The 20,574-nt window shown below is 41.6% G+C and overlaps 2 protein-coding genes across 2 annotated transcripts in view; both read left to right on the top strand.

The window, feature by feature from the left end:
• The first annotated feature begins 7,593 nt into the window (after positions 1 to 7,593).
• On the top strand, positions 7,594 to 16,423 carry coq8b (coenzyme Q8B). The gene is made up of 15 exons (XM_041877595.2): positions 7,594 to 7,711; positions 8,140 to 8,321; positions 8,535 to 8,861; positions 9,348 to 9,414; positions 9,917 to 9,988; positions 10,291 to 10,407; positions 10,603 to 10,688; positions 10,852 to 10,992; positions 11,367 to 11,448; positions 11,650 to 11,743; positions 12,091 to 12,232; positions 13,134 to 13,241; positions 14,856 to 14,921; positions 15,145 to 15,231; positions 15,525 to 16,423. The coding sequence occupies exons 2-15, from the start codon at positions 8,142 to 8,144 to the stop codon at positions 15,831 to 15,833; spliced, it is 1,878 nt and encodes a 625-aa protein (XP_041733529.1). The 5' UTR covers positions 7,594 to 7,711; positions 8,140 to 8,141; the 3' UTR covers positions 15,834 to 16,423.
• Positions 16,424 to 17,849: 1,426 nt separating this feature from the next.
• LOC121567503 (numb-like protein) overlaps positions 17,850 to 20,574 on the top strand; it is a 76,242-nt gene continuing 73,517 nt past the window's right edge. Inside the window, exon 1 of the mRNA XM_041877594.1 lies at positions 17,850 to 17,895. The gene's annotated coding sequence lies outside the window, so the exon portion shown is untranslated. The remainder of the gene's footprint in view (positions 17,896 to 20,574) is intronic.

Genomic DNA, 20,574 nt, shown 5'->3' with positions numbered 1-20,574 from the left:
CAGCTTTAATATTGCAGATAGATTGTAACTTCCATCAATGTAATTGTCTGCATCACTTCCAATCCCCCATATGTTTTTTTTCTTTTTTTTCTCACATATACATACATATATATATATATACATACATACCTTTAAAAATATATATATTTCCCTTTATTACTTTCCAACCCCACCATCCCTTCCCTAATTGGAGTAAACTAGTGAACAACAATGCTTAGGCCTCTACTTCATGCTTATACATACTATATACATTTTATGGACACAGTCAATAATTATATTTTGTTTGTTTTTACTCCTGAACTTCCTCCAATAATTTTCATGATGTCCATCTGGTATGCTTCTATATGCCATATCTTTCTAACTGTGCTCTTTCACAAAAGCTCACAATATATAACCTATACACTTATTATGGACACAGCATGTCTTACACTAGTTATCTTGTTGTTATTAGTTGTTGTTATTAGTCCCATCCTTCAGCTCCATTCAACACCTCCCATCATCCATATTGGATTTCTATTTGCCATATATTTTTCAACTGTACTGTGATGTTTTACAAAAGTTCTGAACCTTTCTATTCTCATTGTTTCTACAGTTTGTGAATTGAAAATAAACATTTTTGCTAAAAGTATTATTATATTATTGATCGATTGACTATGACTTTTCAGATCACCCAGTAGTGCTATCTGCAGGGTCAGCTCCATGCAAATATTGCAATCCTTCAACCATTCCTGGACCTGTGTCCAGAATATAAGCTACAAATGGACAGTACCAAAACAAATGATCTAATGATTCTGTCTCTTGACAGCCAAATCTGCAGAGCTGGGAAGATTGTATCCCCCATACAAATAACATTCTATTGGTAGCAAGAATTTTATATAATAATTTAAATTGAAAAATTGTAAGTTTTGAATCCGGCGTCGTTTTGCGTATCAGTTCATAAACACTATGCCACGTCAAAAATCTCTTCCCAACTATTTTGCAATCTATATGGGATGGCTGTCAATCTTTTGGTCCTTAACTGGTAAACTTTTTTATTTATCACAATTTTCTTTAACCAATTATGTTCTTTAATGCAAGGCCGTCAGACAAGTTCCTTACTTTTTCCTCCTTCCACTTTCCTCTTCCATTTTTGCGGTAATGCTGCATTTGGTTGTAATTTTGGGTAGAGCAGACATTTCCATATGTTTTTGTTAGCTGCATGTGCGACATAACTCCACCATTCCTACCTATAATATTTTTTTTACGAAGATTATACCTTTTTTAAACATTTTCTCAAAAAATAACGTTTTTTTTATCAATTAGTATAGTATTTCAGTTTAACCACAATATTTGTTGCAATATTTGTTCTGTCATTTCTGGAGGATGACATTGAAATTGTAACCAACTTTCTATGGCTTGTTTTAGAAATAGTGATATTTGGGAGATTATTTCCTTTTCAAATACCTGAAAGTGAGGGGTTGTAATCTGAATAAAGGGAAAAAGTCCCTTCTTGAACATTGTCTCACCCAATCTTACTAGTTTGCTAGAGAACCAGTTCGGATTTAAGTATAATTTTTGTATGACTGAAGCTTTTAGTGATTGGTCTAATACTTTAATATTTAATAATTTCTGTCCTCCTAATTCATATTAATTATATAAATAGGGCCGTTTAATTTTGTCTGGCTTGCTGTTCCAAATAAAATGGAATATTTTTTTCTCATATAATTTTAAAAACTGTTCGCTAGGCGTAGGCAAGACCATAAGCAAATAGGTAAACTGGGATAATACTAAAGAGTTAATCAGGGTGATTTTTCCACAAATTTACAGGTATTTACCTTTCCATGGTAGTAACCCAATTTATAAGAGATTGTCCAAAATTGAAATGCTCCAGGCATTTATATATAAACCCCAGTTGTACTTTATCAAATGCCTTTTCGAAGTCTGCTATGAATAGTAGGCCTGGTTTCCCAGATTTTTCATAGTGTTCTATTGTTTCCAGTACTTGCCTTATATTATCTCCAATGTATCGCCCATGTAAAAAACCTGTCTGATTAGAATGAATAATGTCCGACAATACCTTTTTAATTCTACGCGCTATACATTTTGCTAGAATTTATGCATCACAACACTGAAGTGTAAGGGGCCGCCAATTTTTAAAATGGACTGGATCTTTATATTTTCCACTTGTATCATGTTTCATGTAATAATGAAATCAGACCTTCTTCTTGAGTGTCTGATAATCTACCACCAACGTACTGTATGTTAACATTGCCAAAGCAAGTGAAGTAGATAGTAAACAAAACTCTCTCTCAATTCAATTAAAAGAGCTTTATTGGCTTAGAGCAGCTAATACAGTCCAGCAGAGGGCCAGACGGAACTTCCGAGTGTTGGGCTCCGTGCATGAGTGTGCACTCACACAATCATGCACACACACACACACACACACACACAAACACACACACTCGGAACCATGCATGTAAATACACATAAACTGAACATTAAACCTTTTATTTATCTTATTTGTAGTAAATGTATTGTTGTTATGGCTAGTTATTATTATTGTGTAATTACCATCTTACCATGTAATTTCTTTATAAATGCCTGGACAATTGTGTACATTTAAAATAAGTGCTCCCAGACCCCCTTACACATATAGTTACAGTTGCACACAGTAATGTCAAAATATAAATTATTCTCATTAAAGCTGCAATATGTACCTTTTTGGGCGACCTGACCAAATTCACATAGAAATGTTTGTTATAGATCTGTCATTCTCATTGAAAGCAAGTCTAAGAAGCGGTAGATCTGTTCTATGTGCGCTCTTTCAATGCTTCTTTCGTTTTTGCTTATTTTACGTTCTGTTTTGTACACCAGCTTCAAACAGCTGAAAATACAATATTTTTGGTTATGGAAAATATATTTCACAGCGATTTAGATGGTACAATGATTCTCTACACAATAACTGCTTGTTTTGTCACATAAATTAAAATTAAGCAAACTATTCGAATTTTAGTAACCAGGAAATGGCGGAGTGATTTCTGCATAGTGCATCTAATACTTTTCAAATGGCTTTATGGTCACCACAGTGTACAAAGTTTGCATACAGTGTGGGAAAAAAGTATTTGATCCCCTGCTGATTTTATACGTTTGCCCACTGACAAAGAAATGATCAGTCTATAATTTTAATGGTAGGTTTATTTGAACAGTGAGAGACAGAATAACAACAAAAAATCCAGAAAAACGCATGTCAAAAATGTTATAAATTGATTTGCATTTTAATGAGGGAAATAAGTATTTGACCCCCTCTCAATCAGAAAGATTGCTGGCTCCCAGGTGTCTTTTATACAGGTAACGAGCTGAGATTAGGAGCACACTCTTAAAGGGAGTGCTCCTAATCTCAGCTTGTTACCTGTATAAAAGACACCTGTCCACAGAAGCAATCAATCAATCAGATTCCAAACTCTCCACCATGGCCAATACCAAAGAGCTCTCCAAGGATGTCAGAGACAAGATTGTAGACCTACACAAGGCTGGAATGGGCTACAAGACCATCGCCAAGCAGCTTGGCAAGAAGGTGACAACAGTTGGTGCGATTATTCGCAAATGGAAGAAACACAAAATAACTGTCAATCTCCCTCGGCCTGGGGCTCCATGCAAGATCTCACCTCGTGGAGTTGCAATGATCATGAGAACGGTGAGGAATCAGCCCAGAACTACACGGGAGGATCTTGTCAATGATCTCAAGGCAGCTGGGACCATAGTCACCAAGAAAACAATTGGTAACACACTACGCCATGAAGGACTGAAATCCTGCAGTGCCCGCAAGGTCCCCCTGCTCAAGAAAGCACATATACAGGCCTGTCTGAAGTTTGCCAATGAACATCTGAATGATTCAGAGGAGAACTGGGTGAAAGTGTTGTGGTCAGATGAGACCAATATCGAGCTCTTTGGCATCAACTCAACTCGCCGTGTTTGGAGGAGAAGGAATGCTGCCTATGACCCCAAGAACACCATCCCCACCGTCAAACATGGAGGTGGAAACATGCTTTGGGGGTGTTTTTCTGCTAAGGGGAAAGGACAACTTCACAGCATCAAAGGGACGATGGACAGGGCCATGTCCCGTGAAATCTTGGGTGAGAACCTCCTTCCCTCAGCCAGGGCATTGAAAATGGGTCGTGGATGGGTATTCCAGCATGAAAATGACCCAAAACACACGGCCAAGGCAACAAAGGAGTGGCTCAAGAAGAAGCACATTAAGGTCCTGGAGTGGTCTAGCCAGTCTCCAGACCTTAATCCCATAGAAACTCTGTGGAGGGAGCTGAAGGTTAGAGTTGCCAAACGTCAGCCTCGAAACCTTAATGACTTGGAGAAGATCTGCAAAGAGGAGTGGGACAAAATCCCTCCTGAGATGTGTGTAAACCTGGTGGCCAACTACAAGAAACGTCTGACCTCTGTGATTGCCAACAAGGGTTTTGCCACCAAGTACTAAGTCATGTTTTGCAGAGGGGTCAAATACTTATTTCCCTCATTAAAATGCAAATCAATTTATAACATTTTTGACATGCGTTTTTCTGGATTTTTTTGTTGTTATTCTGTCTGTCACTGTTCAAATAAACCTACCATTAAAATTATAGACTGATCATGTCTTTGTCAGTGGGCAAACGTACAAAATCAGCATGGGATCAAATACTTCATTTCCTCACATATATATTTGTTAAACTATCTATGATTTTGTAACATTATTGTCATGTTTTTTCATTGCACAAACATGGCCCAATGTAGGCAACAAAGGAGCACAGCTGTTGGAGCATGCCAGGTTTGTAGCAGGCAGTCAAAAGCTAAGCTATGTAATCATGGCATTGGGTTGTTCAATGACAGCCATGTATTTATTTAAAATCTATCACTTGATGGTTTCCATTTCAGAGAGACAAATAATCATGTTTTTTTTTTTTACAAAATGCTATATATCTGCCTCACTCTCAGAGAAGTAGTACTGCTAGATTTTGGGTTTTACACAGTCAAATGTAACAAATAACTACATTTTTTATAAAGAACTGTACAAATGATACATTTGTGACCACAATATTTACAAAAATGTTTAACAAATATAATTAAATACAGTAATATGATATCTGTATGTAAAACATTTACATTTGACATTTTAGTCATTTAGCAGATCATTTTATACAGGATACGAACATTCCATTCCAGCTAAATATTCCATTCCGGTATTTACATCAAATACAGGTATATTGAGGTATTTTGTAATTTCGACACAAAATACATTTGCAACTACACGCCTTCACTATAACAACATTCTCAGTAACAAAAAATGTTTTACTTGCTATGACTGTGATATGTAGTTGTTTATCTACCTTAGTTAAATGTGCTGACTGTAAGTCACTCTGGATAAGAGTGTCTGCTAAATGACCAAAATGTAAATGTAAAAAGAAAAATTGGCAAAGCACACTTGTTATTATTATTGGCCTTGTTTCAGGGGCTCATTAGAATAGTGTGAAGGATTACAGGAGTAATAAAGGCCTAGTTCACTAGTCTTGTTGTGGAATTATGTAAAAAATTTACATTTTTTATGGGGCGCTGCATCACCCTCAGCACCCCTACTTCCCGCGGCTATGTTTGCAGAATATATCAATATATTTGCCTGTACCCTCCAAAAATGAAATGCTGATTAGCTGCTAATGTGGCTATCATAAAGAACTACAAATGCCATGATGATCTAAGAGGCAAAGGTAAGAATAAGCGGAAGCTGCTGGGGGGCTCATAATAATGGACGGAACGGAGCAAATGGAATGGCATCAAACACCTGGGAACCATGTGTTTGATGTTAATTAGCATTTTTTTGAATCTGAGAGTAAATAGAGGCGAATATATTAATAAAAGTCACATTGTCTGAGAGAGATTTACATGGTTATCAAAACGTCACGCCAGGGTAAGCCTACACAAAACACAGCCCTTATTTTAAGTGTTTCTACAATCCCCTATGGGAAAAATGATTGTTGGAAAAACGATTGGAACCATTTTCCTGTTTGACCGCTAGGTTTTATGGGTATTATGACACCTTCACTGTGGGGCTCTATCGCGTTGTTTGCTCTATAACCCCTTAGTTTATATGCCTTGACACTGTAATATATAGGCCTAAGGCCGAGACAGTAAGAAGGCACAGCGGCAGAATAAATTCAACCACACCTTTGTTTCATCACAAAACATTTACATTACCTACATCATGGTCAATCAAGTTAATGTTTCCGAGATTTTCGGACTACTAAACAACTATTGATTTAGAACACTGGAGAGTTACTGCAAGTAGCAAAGAAAACTAAAAGATTCCAAAAACTATTTAGTCCAATCAACATAAGCGAAATATCACATGGCTATCCATGTTACTGAATTATGTGTGTGTGTGTGCCTAAGTAGAAAAACATGTTGACTCACCCTCCTTGAAGAGAAACTCCAATGCCACCTTCTCTTTCATGTTGCTGAAACCGTCTATGACTCTGTCATACAGTACACGCTTTTAGTTTTTGTTGTCTTAGGCTACCTGTCTTAAAATGCTTGTTCCCTAGCCTAACTTCCTTTCATGGACAACGTTTAGCCAGATAGTTAACATTAGCTAGCCTACTACATCTAGCTACATATTGAACTTCTATCCTCTCAGCCAGAGGCACACTGTATGAATTTATGATTGGATCAGAATCGCCTTTATTGGCCAGTATGGAGAATTAAGTAAAACCACAAGTCCAATCGCTATCTCCGACCATGGCTAATTTAGGAAACGGCCAATTTTAGCTAGCCAGCCACCTGAGGACAACAAGACGCAACAATTCAAGTTTTTTCCTTGTCAATGATGTATGGCTTAATGTGATGTGATTGGTGTGAAGGCAAATCCAAACTGTCTTCCCTTGACACCTTGTTTTGGTGCTCCAGGACCATTACCAATTGAGTTCTCTCAGTTTAGTTAAATGCTGATTGGCTATTATTGTAAAAAAAAAAAAAAAAAAGAATATCAAGGGAAGCTAATGGTCGCTGGCTTCCCTTGCATTCAATGCTACGGGCGGCAACAAGATCATAGTCTTTTTGACCCGACGGCTGGCGCTGGCTTGCTGCTGCAACAACATAGGATCAGATAGATGTACATACAGAGACAGAAGTGCGCTGTTTCGCTCGCCGGTGAGATACATTCAGCGTCTTGCAAATTGAATGACAATTATGAAACACAAAGAGACGAAAGATAAATCCTTATTTATTTGTAAATCTTTTTTTCCTTGGTAATTTTTTTTGGAGAAGCCTGGCTTCCGTTGGCATCCATAAATACACGCCACTGAGCATCAGCACCATCCTCATGATTTTGTAACTACATTCCAAACCCGTGCATTTTAGTGCTGCTCCAACATGATGCGCCCTTTAAAAAGTTATTGGCCATTGGGTTGCCGTAGCCACACCTTTCACTTCTCTGATTTGTTTAGTGGACAGACTTTCATCCGTCAATCACACGTTAAATCGTTGAAACGTGGCGTATGATTGGTTTAGGGATTTTACGCCCGCCTTCTCCTATTTCGTGGGGCGCAGTTGGACCACAGGCAGGTCTGTCAATTTAGTCAAACCTCTATTTCCGGGTCTGAAAGGTGTTGCAAAACAGCTCCCATTCACTTCACGGGCAAGAGGACAGACGTCAGCTATTCCAAATTCTATAGAAAGCATCCCTTCATCCATAGTAAGTGACTTTGACAATTCCTCGGTATATTTTAAACAAGCTAGCTAAAGTTAACTAAGTGATTCATAAGCTCTGATGTTGGGGTGTGAAGCCTAGCTAGCTAACTTAGTAGCTAGTGTGAACAACAGGTTTAGGTTAAATCTATGCATTCAACGATACCCAAATTTAAAATGTAATTTTGCCTCTTGTATTCGATTGTGTTGTAACTGCACCACCATCTTCACTTGGTAATCAAACGGCAACGTCTTTGGGAAAGGATTTAAGTTCCTTAGCTAGCTAATGCCTTACTCGTGAGGAGTGCAGGTCGCAGTCACACGTGTGTAATACATGTCATGCACACTGAATCATTTAAAATGATAAGCTAAGCTTAAACTAAATGTATAGGTAGCTAGATTGTTTAAAGTGTGTGCGTGTGTGTGTCTTTGCAGAGATGCTAGCTGAGGTGTTTCAGGTGCTGCGAGGAGCAGGGAAGGTTGGCCAAGCGTTTGCCAACACCCAGGGGGAGATGCTGAGGCTAATGGCCTGTAACTCCACGCTGGGCACTGGGGTCAAAGCTTTCCAGGAGGTGGTCGAGGGCGCCATGGGCACAGTCATGGGTGGTACTGCCATGGTATGTTCAAACAGGGGAGAGAAGGGAGCCTTTCTGAACACATCAAATAGATAGATGTACTTTGGAGACATGATCACAGTTCAATGCCCCTTTCAGCTTTTAGGCTACATAAAATGTTATAGTACTCTGCCAAATACAATTACATGCACCATGGTGTCTATTGTCTGCAGTGACATTGAATGAGGCACTGAATGTGACTTTTTCCATATTCAGCAACAGTCTATCAAGGAGGATGTGTTCCCTGATGCTGAGGGATGGCAGGAAATGGACCCGGACGAGGCTGCTAAATGGGCGGTGGGTTCCGAATTCCCCCCAGGCCCAGGGGCCACAGAGATGCCCAGCGGAGTGCCTCTCAGCCCAGCCAGGGGTCCAGGGAGAGCAGGCTGGCCCGGCCAAAGTGCCCGGTTCCTGCACATCGCTTCGACGCAACGCCACACCAGGTTTGTCCATGACTCGGTAGTGGCCAGACTCACCCCAGAGGACATCAAGAAGGCCAGGGAGTCCAAGCAGGCACTCTCCAGGCCTATTCTTAAGCAGAAGGTCAGTGACGTAGGCTTACCTCCTGATTGTCTGGGCTGTTCCACTGACTGGGTTTTGGGCGGGCATTGTAGTTGTAAATCATGATGGGGACTTAGGGGGTTAAGTTAAGTTGGTCTGCTATATTAGGAAATTATTTCCCAATTTCTGAAGAGGTATGGAATGGCTGTCTTTATACATAGGCCTACTGTATTGTGCTTCTAATGAATATTGTAAATCTAAACATATCCTCAGGGATGAACCAATTATATATAGGCCTACCCATGTGGTACTGTATTGTTCCAGGCATGTGCTGTAGCTGAAACATGGTGGCATGTAGTCTCTCAGGCCCTTGTTATGTTATGTAACATGTCTTACTGTGCAGTGTTGTCCTTTGGCCCGAGACTGGGGTCTTTTAGCCTAAAATAATGTAGATGTTGTAGCTCAAATTTGCTAATTTGATTATGTTTGGTGTTAGATATTGTTTTAATGGAAGTCTCATTTTTACAGCTTAGTGATCGTGCAAGAGAGAGGAAGGTCCCTGCCACGAGAATCAGCAGGCTGGTCAACTTCGGGGGTAAGAGAGTTTCACTGCAATGAATGGAAATCACCCCCAGATATTGAAGTTTTATTAGGTACACCTATAGGATTATATTGATAGAATGCCATACAACAGATCAAATCAAATGTTATTTGTTACATGCGCCGAATACAACAGGTGTAGACCTTACAGTGAAATGCTTACTTACAAGCCCTTAACCAACAATGCAGTTTTAAGAAAAATACATTTTAAAGTAAAAAATAGCATGCAGCTATATTACAATTAATCAATATTTCTAGTACATTCTTAAATCAACTATTATAGTCATTACATCATTGCACAGCCCAGTCCCTATGACCTTGAGTCAAGTATACCTCTAAATGATCACTTACACCAAGCTCTCTGTGACTCATCTTAAATGGTACATGTTAGTGTGTATGATGGCCAGATGAAGGAGAGATCGGTGTGTGTCTCAGAAGTGAATCCATATAGTGGTAGGCACACTTACAATAGTTCCTTATGTCTGTCTCGTTGGCAGGTCTGGCAGTCGGGTTGGGACTAGGTGCCATTGCAGAGGTGGCGAAGCAGTCTATGGGAGCCAAGCGTGCAGGTAGGTTCCTCCATGCATCTCTGAAACAGACCCTGAGATGAAGAAGCTGCATGATAGGTGGCAAGATAGACGGTCACCTGATTTTATTGTCTGCCAGGCTGGCATTGTGTTGAATCTAGACTAATTGAAGTTCCTCTCAATATGGCTTGGTTCACCATTGTATGTTATGATATACAGTATTTCTCATGTAAGAGTGTAGTTACTCCGGCCTTGCTCATGAATTCAGACCTTAGTTTGTTTCACTCTGTTTGCTTCTCTCCTTCATTCTGATTCCGTAATAAACTCATCCATGTCTCTCTCAGAGGGTGCCCTGTTGGACTCCCCTCTCCTGTCCGAGGCCAATGCTGAGAGGATAGTGGACACCTTGTGCAAAGTCAGAGGGGCAGCCCTCAAAATAGGACAGATGCTCAGTATACAAGGTATAATGATCTACCCTCCCCTCTGTCACCCACCACATTTATCTTTGATGAATTCAATTGGAATACTTGTTGTATGGTTATGCTGCATCTATAAAGGTATTCTAGATGCTACATTATATCCTATGGAAAGTATTACCAATTGAACACATTATGTATACTAGGTAAATTTAACAGGTGTTGTGTTCTTCTCTGTAGATAACTCCTTCATAAACCCCCAGCTACAGAAGATCTTTGAGCGGGTCCGACAGAGCGCAGACTTCATGCCCGCCTGGCAGATGAATGTGAGTCATGCATACACTAAAATGTCTTCTTGAACGTCAGATATTGTATAGTACAGATAGACATACTGTAATATTTGACGTTCCACTACAATGACTGTTAGTAAGTCATTTTGGAATTGAATTGGACTTTTAGACTGATTTCAGCTCTGCTGTGTGACTGCAGAAAGTTCTGGAGGAGGAGCTAGGTGCGGGCTGGAGGGAGAAGCTGTCGTCGTTTGAGGACAAGCCCTTCGCCGCTGCCTCCATTGGCCAGGTGCATCACGGGATGCTGCAGGACGGGAGGGAGGTCGCCATGAAGATCCAGGTTAGGGATTCCATACATATCCTTTGACATCCAAAGAGAACCAGGCTTCAATGCCAGGTTCAATAGTATGTAATGGTAGCAATAGTAATGTTATCAGTCACTGACCCATGAATAGAGGAGGTTCTATTTGTCATTATAAAATGTAGATTATTACTCTTTGGCTGAAAAAAACGATCTACCTAACATCCCAACCCCTAGTTAATGGTTGGGTGCCTTTTTTTAACACTAACTTGTAAAAAAGGTTATTGTTCTGGTAAAGATATTCTCGCTGTGTTTAGTCATGGGAGCTCTAAGATTAGATTATTGATATTCTCAGACAGTCTTTGATATTTTCTCATGTAATTCTGGATGTCTGTTCTCTCTCTCCATTGCAGTACCCAGGAGTAGCTGAGAGCATCCACAGTGACATCAACAACCTGATGTCTGTGCTGAAGATGAGTGTTGTTCTACCAGAGGGTAAGGGTTAAGAAATCCAAACGTATTATAATGACGATGATGCTAATAATTTATAAAATTTATATAGCGCTTTTCATTACAAAAATAATCTCAAAACTCTTAAATAATAATTGGTTCTCTGCATTGAATGCTTTGTAGTGAGAAAGATATCCAAGTACTTGGGAAAATGGCCAACTTATATTGACATTTATTTTCTCGCAGGCTTGTTTGCAGACAGTAGTCTAGAGGTCCTTCAAAGAGAGCTGGCGTGGGAGTGCGACTACAAGAGGGAGGCGGAGAGTGCCAAGCATTTTAAGTAGGCCCTACACCCCTGTGTCTGTCATAAAGCATGAAGTGTCTTCAGATGGACGATCATGAACTTGAATAGCCGCTAGTAGTCCTCTTAGTGTATCCAAATGTTACTAAACAGTGAGTATAAATTAAATACCACTTTAAATACCACTTTCCACAGTATTTATTGGACGCTGGCCCTCATTTATGTGATTTCTATCTTTATTTAGTTCAGTTCCTATCAGGATGATACGCTCTCTAATGCACTGTAAATCTGATGGTAGTACAATTTGTGGGCCTGTTGTGTATTGATGCGTAGCAATGTACCAGCTCAGTCCTGTTTAGCAGATTAATGATTTCTGTCTGCCTCAGGTCACTTTTGGCGGATGACCCATTTTTCCATGTGCCATTTGTGGTGGACGAGCTCTCAGGAAGGAGGGTTCTGGCCATGGAGCTGGTGTCAGGGGTACCGCTGGACAACTGTGTGGATCTGGATCAGGAGACAAGGAATCAGGTTAGAGCTGACCTCTGACCTCCACCCAGGAGAATAAACATTGGGTGAATGGCCTTTTTCCTGGTAGCGCTGTGGGGTGAGGTTGTGGCCACATCATTGCCTACCCTTAGTCTAACTCAGTGACTGGTTGACTGACTGGAGACCTTTTTTGTAGCTATGACTAGCCTTAACCCAGCATTTCCCAAACTCGGTCCTCCGTACCCTAAGGGGTGCACGTTTTGGTTTTTGCCCTAACACTACAGAGCTGATTCAAATGATCAAAGCTTGTTGATTATTTGAATTAGCTGTGTAGTGCTAGGGCAAAAACCAAAACGTGCGCCCCTTGGGGTCCCGAGGACCGAGTTTGGGAAACCCTGTCTTAACCGTTAGATAGGTTGTTAATCTATCACTCCTGTATAGTATAGTGTGCTCTTCTCAGTTGTCATTGATATGAAGAAATTAGGTGTTTACCCCAAATCCTGAAGCAATGAATCACATATGCTATTGTCTCTACACCCAGTAGTAGAGGAATCATTCATATTTATTAGATGGCTCAAGTGATTGTAGAATCTGATGGTAGAATCTGGTTTTTAAATGACTCCAGGGTTCTTACTTTGTTAGCAGACAACTGTTCACTCATGATTCAGCACCTGCGGCATTGGGATGAAATTAAAACTGAGAGCATTATTAAAGCTTAAAAGGACGCTCAAACCACGTTTCTGATGCAACACTACACACATGGCTCTTTTGACCAGCAGAGGGCAGTAACCCGAGTTCAGTGGTGACATTGATACCTCTCACTATGTAGGTCTGCGTCTCAAATGTCACCCTGTTCCCTATTTGGTGCAATAGGGTGCCATTTGGGATGCTGCCTAGGAGTGGTAAACTGACCCCTGTGGTCCGTCATTTCTTCTCCCCACAGATCTGCTTCAACATCCTACAGCTGTGTCTGAGAGAGCTCTTTGAGTTCCGCTTCATGCAGACGGACCCCAACTGGGCCAACTTCTTTTACAACGCTGAGCAGAACAAGGTGAGAGGGCGAGTGAGCCTGTGACAAGATGCTGGGGTTGTCCCAAATGGCACCCTATTCCCTATATAGTGCACTACTTTTGACCACTGATTATGTAGGGAATAGGGTGCCATTTGGGACTCATCATTTACATTTTTGTCATTTAGCAGACGCTCTTATCCAGAGCGACTTACAGTTAGTGAGTGCATACATTTTCATACTGGCTCCCCGTGGGGAAACGAACCCACAACCCTTGCGTTGCAAGCGCCATGCTCTACCAACTGAGCTACAGGGGACTCAACCCCTGTGTCATTCATTAATAACATGACTCTGACCTTCAAGCATGTTGTTTTTGTATTAAATAGCTTTATAATGGCTTGCTGGTGCTCTTTCATGCCGTCCCTGGGAGGGGTGCGTCACTTGAGTGGGTTGAGTTACTGACGTGATCTTCCTGTCTGGGTTGGCGCCCCCCCTTGGTTTGTGCTGTGGTGGAGACCTCTGTGGGCTATACTCGGCCTTGTCTCAGGATTGTAAGTTGGTGGTTGAGGATATCCCTCTAGTGGTGCGGGGGCTGTGCTTTGGCAGAGTGGGTGGGGTTATATCCTTCCTGTTTGGCCCTGTCCGGGGTTTCTTCGGATGGGGCCACAGTGTCTCCGGGACCGCTCCTGTCTCAGCCTCCAGTATTTATGCTGCAGTAGTTTATGTGTCGGGGGCTGGGGTTAGTTGGTTATACCTGGAGTACTTCTCCTGTCTTATCCAGTGTCCTGTGTGAATTTAAGTATGCTCTCTCTAATTCTCTCTCTCTTTCTCTCTGAGAACCTGAGCCCTAGGACCATACGTCAGGACTACCGGGCATGATGACACCTTGCTGTCCCCAGTCCGCCTGGCCTTGCTGCTATTCCAGTTTCAACTGTTCTGCCTGCGGTTACGAAACCCCTACCTGTCCCAGACCTGCTGTTTTCAACTCTTAATGATCGGCTATGAAAAGCCAACTGAGAGACCTGAGCACCTAGGACCATACGTCGGGACTACCGGCCGTGGTGACTCCTTGCTGTCCCCAGTCCGCCTGGCCTTGCTGCTATTCCAGTTTCAACTGTTCTGCCTGCGGTTATGGAACCCCTACCTGTCCCAGACCTGCTGTTTTCAACTCTTAATGATCGGCTATGAAAAGCCAACTGAGATTTATTCCTGATTATTATTTGACCATGCTTGTCACTTATGAACATTTTTGAACATCTTGGCATGGTTCTGTTATAATCTTCACCCGGCACAGCCAGAAGAGGACTGGCCACCCCTCATAGCCTGGTTCCTCTCTAGGTTTCTTCCTAGGTTTTCGCCTTTCTAGGGAGTTTTTCCTAGCCACCGTGCTTCTACACCTGCATTACTAGCTGTTTGGGGTTTTAGGCTGGGTTTCTGTACAGCACTTCGAGATATTAGCTGATGTAAGAAGGGCTATATAAAATAAAATTGATTGATTGATTGATTGATAATGGATTTATAACTGAATAAATGTACAAAAGAAATGTCATAAGAACATACCACTTTATTCCCTGCATTTATGAACATGTATGATGGCGATTGTTGTTTTGGTGGGGATGTGACGTAGTTAAACCTCTGCCCACTTTGTGTCTCCAGATTATTCTGTTGGATTTTGGTGCATGCCGGGATTACCCTGAGGCCTTCACAGATGATTATGTACAGGTAAGTTAACCTGAGTCGTGTGCATTAAACACCAAACAGAAGAAAATGGACCGAAGCAGGGACGGACTACCTGGACAACGTTTTGCTACAGTGTGCACTAACAAATACCTGATGAATGACAGATCCCATTAATATTTTAGACCCAGGAGCACAGCATATCAAATGGCTTTGATTTTGTTCTCTGAAATCTTTTGATGAAGTAAGTTGGTCTGTATGTGTTAAGGTGGTGCATGCAGCCTCCATCGGAGATAGGGAGACAGTGCTGGAGAAATCCAAGGACCTCAAGTTCCTCACAGGGTTTGAGGCCAAGGTAAGAGGTTATTTTTGTGCAGTGAAAACCATGGTGTCATGAAGCACATACATTTTTTTTATGTGTGGTTTATGACATCACCCTTCCCTCTCTCTCTGTTCACTTTCTCCTGTTTCTACTGGGATGGGGTTCTACACTTTTGAGTCACTAAAAAAACAGAGGGACATAACATAATATTATAAGCCTTCTAATAAGACATAATGAAGGTTCATACATGCTTATAACAAGTAATAAAGCGTTATACATGCAGAGTGTTACCGAGTTGTTGTGTTGAAAATGCCCTCTCTCCCCAGGCATTCCAGAATGCCCACGTGGAGGCGGTGATGATCCTGGGTGAGGCTTTCGCTAACTCTGAACCCTTTGACTTTGGCACCCAGAGCACCACGCAGCGGATCCAGAGCCTGATCCCCGTCATGCTGCGTCACCGCCTCACCCCGCCCCCCGAGGAGACCTACTCCCTGCACCGCAAGATGGCCGGCTCCTTCCTCATCTGTTCCAAGCTTGGTGCCAAAATCGCCTGCAAGGACATGTTCCTGGACATCTACAACTCCTACCAACAGCGGCGGCTGGAGAAGGAGCAATCTGCCCAAGTTCAGGCCTAGATAGGGTCAAAGGTCATTGCTAGTGGTCACCCTCTCAGACAGCACCCTAGTGGGCAGAACTGACTGTCCAACTCCCATGGCTGTGGACTATGTTTATTTAAGATAGTGTAACTGTACTACATGGGTGATCCACAGACTCCCAGCACTTTGACTCTGTCAGTTACTGTAAGACCACTCAATGAGGTGGTCTGACAGTAAGGAGTGGGAGGCGGAGCTTCTGTTTGTATAAAAACACAGAAAGAAACTCTATGGCATTTGTGTGTTTGAATCACTTGAGATTGGTGTTAATAATATTTGTTTGATGTAAAGGTATGAAGGACATATAACTGATTTGAGCTGTGTCTGTTGAGGGAAAAGGTAATATAATGTTTTGAGTGTTGGGTTGTGTTTATGATGTGCCATGGTCCAATGGTTTCCATTGAACTGTCAATTTAATGCAGATTGATTATTATATGTGCTCACACATGTTAATGCCACAGAAACATCGCATTTGTTTCTGAAAATGGAAGTGTTTGTCCTAAAAGGCAGTTTGACACTGAAAAGTTATTTGGACATTGTTGTACACACTACAAAGATTACTCTTTCAGATATTGTTGCAATCTTATTTCACTGCCTTGTTTTGTTGCATTATTAAGCCGTCTTGTGAATGTATTTCCATGGCATGTCAGAAGAGCAGTGTTATATGTATTTTAAAGGACTGTTTGATGGAAACACTAGAAGATGTCCTTGAAAACAGTGTGATAAAATAACCCTGCTAGATGACACCAACTGTAAAAAGCCATTATGTTTAGTCATCTCTGGCCCATCTACCTTGTCCTTGTACCAGACATACCTCTGATTGTCAAGGTAGAATATTGACTAAGTAGGCTATTACTGTCTGACCCTGAAGCTATCAATAATGTTCTACCACAGTTGAGTTTGCACCTGAACCCTATTCAACCCTAGTACAGTATGATAAGACATCAGTGTATTTGTTTAGAAAACATTAAGTATTGTCTTTGAGAATAGGAGTGCTGTGCTGCAGTCCTGTAGTCACAAGCTTTAAGGTACGCATGTAGGGCCAAACGAGTACGAGTGTTAGTATTAACTGCCACTTCTCAAGACATTTATCAAATAAGATGTAATGACTACATACTCTGGGAAAGGAAAGGCTCAGGGATGTTTTAGTTTTGGGTAATGGAAAGTTGGATTGCAACGGTGCTAATAATGACCAGATGGTTTTAGTTTATATTGGCATGAACATTTTGGCCCTAAATCACACATTTTATTAGGCACCACATTTCACTGTGTCTTGCTAAATGCTGATGATGTCTACTGAAACCACAGTCATTTGGGGAAAAATGAAACATTTCTTATAGAAGCTAAATCTGGATACTTTTTAGGATGTTCAGAGTCAGAACTTATCTCTGAAGCTTTTTAGCCCACACATCAGCCATTCAGTAGATTCTCATCCACAATCTTGAAGGCAGGACAGCATGGCATCTTCTGCCTGACAAGAACAGATGTGTCAATTTAAAGGCCATTTATTTTTGTCTTCAATACGAATTTAGGTTTACTATAATCCAACTTGAAAGAAAAGAGCTGTCACTTAAGTGGCAATAGTGTAGTCACTTTTTGGAATTATACAACCACACGGTGGCGCTGTAGAGTGTCTGAAACATGGATCCGTGGTGTTTTTGTAAAACATCAATGGGTAGAGTACATTTGCATGTCCGGGCGTCCGTGCAAATAGGCTCGCTCAGAAGGCAGGGCCAGCGAGTGGAGTTGGGAGAGGAACCCAATCTGTGCGACAGTAACTGCACAGTCAACTAAAGCATAAAGATTACAAAAAATTTATCGAAATCGTTATTTACTGCTCGTCTTGTTTTTTTGTTGTATTTTATTATAACCGGATTGACTCGTACAAGTATTTGCATCAAGAAGATCACTTGCCCGCATCGCATCATCGCTCCATCCAATGTTCATGAAGACATTCTGAAATTACATGTTCTTCCATATTTCGTTGGGATTGGATTACACAACAGGCGGCACGGACTCACACAATTATTCAGTCTTCTCATTGGTGAGTTCACTCTATATTCCCTATACCCCATACCGTTATTTATGGGGACTTGATGTTTTGTTGATTTTTTATGGTTAATAATGGATTATTCTCCGCGCGTGGATGTCTCCGAAGTCTTCCTCGTTTTCAAATCCAAGAAATGGGATCACTTAGTAGGAACAACATACGAAACAATTCAGAGCTATTAAAAAATAACTGCAGCCAATATTTTGAAATAGGCTATTTATATGCATGTAATATGCTAATTGCAGTGTCTGCAGTAGCCTATGGTTCAATCAAGACCACCCTTACAAGCCCCTCTGCATTGTCGAGTCAGATGTATACCATTGTATTCTGCTTGTGGTGTGGAAACATGATCTGGGTTTTATTGAAAAGTAAAGTATGAAATATCTGTGTCTGGTGTAATAAAGCCATATACACATATTCTATCGTGTTCTGTGCGGCAGTAGTTTTTGCCTATCCATCTCTACAGTAAAACATTTCAAAAACGCGCCCTGCATTTTTATACGACGCGTGCCTGCAATGAACCACCTTGTACTCTCATGTAGGTTACCTGTCCGCATCCTTTGATATGGCGAAGGGAACAGTCAACTGGAATAGTATAGGTGCAGCTGAAAGGAAGTGTAGTTTGGCTATATCCTAATTGTAATGGAAGGCTATAAAGCACATCAGTTCTGTGGACCTTCCTTCCTGCCATGTGGGAATGGGTGAAGAAAGACTTCAGGCCAGGGCCGGTATGGAGGGATCAACACTAACATTATACAGAATATATGACTGGTTTCACTGAATTGTAAACCCAACACTATGGTAATACTATGACACAATGACTTGCGGGTTCTGATACTCTGGTAGGATGGCTGAGATATGGGTCCAGACCAGCGTCCAGAAATTGACCCCAGATGTCCCCCACACTATACACTCATCCTCTTGTTAGAAACCAATGATGATTGAGGCTGGGGATGATGATGAGGATGCATCATACTGTAGCAGGCGCTCAAGTTTCTTGTCATCCCATCATGGCCATACTTATAGGCCCTGCCATTGGGGCCGTGTTGTCACCATTAGGCAAAATATCTGACTCAGCAGCCCGTCTGAAAGGAATCAATGAATGTAATAAATTGACAGGTGGTGCTTATGTGCTGTATTGATCTGTTACTCCGCCCTGAGACAGAGAACAGGGGTAGATCTCAATTGCATAGTCCTCGCATCCTCTCTCCTCTCTACTCGTCTCCTTCTCAAAACCCATTGGATGAGAAAGCCAGAGTTCCTCCCCTCTCGAGGAGTATGCAATTGAGATCTTCCCAAGGACTCTTTGAGGCCAAAGTGTTGACAACTCAAGACAAGTTTTACATCAAAGCCACCCACCCGTGAAATACCCCCACCATCCAATGTGCAAAGCAACACTAGGAATGATCTCTTGAGTACCCTATGTATTTGTAATTTAAAATAAAAAGCTGTTTAAATGCTTCAGTTGACATAAAGGTATGCATATAATGTATCGATAAACAACAGTGCATTAAAACATTCTTTACATGTGTCTTGATTGCATACCTTACATTCTTGAGCACAGCGAGTCATGTTATTTCGGGGGGTCTGTCAGTCTGTTGGCCTCTGAGTGTTATGGTTTCCCCTTCTTGGTGTCACATGCCGAGCATTAACATGGGGATAGTGTGGCTCAGCCCAGGACCCAGGACCCAGGACCCAGGACCACCTGCCTGGGTAGCTAGACAGCTGCATGGGCAGGACTCTCCAGGGCTGGGCTGGGTCTGACCTGGGTGCAGCACAGTAATACAATGACTTTAAACTTAGGCCTATTGTCTTGGCTGGTATCCAGTAGGAAATGGTTGAGGATTTGGGTGAGGAGCATGTACAGTTAAAAGAGCAACTGATTGCCTTGCAACCTCTCATCTCCCCAAACTGTTTCTCCTTCCTTTTAGTTAGATTGCAGCGTTTAAAGTTGGCACCCTTTTGTTAGCCAGACGGATACACGGAGGGACAGACCAGCTGGTCCCACAATGGGAGGGGGTCAAAGGTCATCCAATCAGCGGCGAGCTGAGCGGCAGCCGGCAGCGGAGGGCGTTGCTCCCTTTGTGATAATCAGGGTGTGACTGCTATACAACGGGCTGAACTTCCACCCCACTCTGACCGGCAGTGTTTCTTCCAGTCGAGAACATGGGAGGTGGCTTTTTTGTCAGCCCAGTGATATATAGGTTACTAAAGGAAGTGACTTTGGGATGTGCTATTTTTGTTAGCCTCTTGACAATTCTCATGTTTGCGCTCTGAGTCTGTGTGAAAGGGACTACGCTCCACTAGCATTAATTATAGCAGTCTATTTTAGGTGGCTGAATTAATCACAGAAGAAAGAGGGAGAGAGAGGGAGAGAGAGTGAGAGAGAGATGGGAATTAGCCAACAGGGACAAAAAAGCTATTTTTCTCCTGTTCTCTCTCAGCCCAACAGAAAAATCCTCAGGTCATTGGAAATGATTACATCAACGTGTGCATAGCTTTGAGCCAGAAGATTCTCTTGTCTTCCTCAATTTAGTATTTCTGTCAGCTGCTGTTGCCCACAATTCTGTACACAGACATTCGTACATCAGGACTTTCTGATCTTCTCTGTGCCTATATGCTAAGTGATTGGGTTTATACCTGGTTAATTGCATTCAGCCTATTGTCATTTTC

This window comes from Coregonus clupeaformis, chromosome 6 (assembly GCF_020615455.1).
Source record: "Coregonus clupeaformis isolate EN_2021a chromosome 6, ASM2061545v1, whole genome shotgun sequence".
Classification (NCBI taxonomy): Eukaryota; Metazoa; Chordata; class Actinopteri; order Salmoniformes; family Salmonidae; genus Coregonus; species Coregonus clupeaformis.
This window is presented reverse-complemented; position numbering and strand designations above follow the sequence as displayed.

Bases quoted from the DNA above. Each gene is read 5' to 3' on its own strand.
- coq8b (XM_041877595.2), top strand. From the start codon at position 8,142: ATGCTAGCTGAGGTGTTTCAGGTGCTGCGAGGAGCAGGGAAGGTTGGC. The intron at 9,989-10,290 runs GTAGGTTCCTCC...TGTCTCTCTCAG, and splicing joins TATGGGAGCCAAGCGTGCAG to AGGGTGCCCTGTTGGACTCC. The intron at 11,744-12,090 runs GTAGGCCCTACA...TGTCTGCCTCAG, and splicing joins GAGAGTGCCAAGCATTTTAA to GTCACTTTTGGCGGATGACC.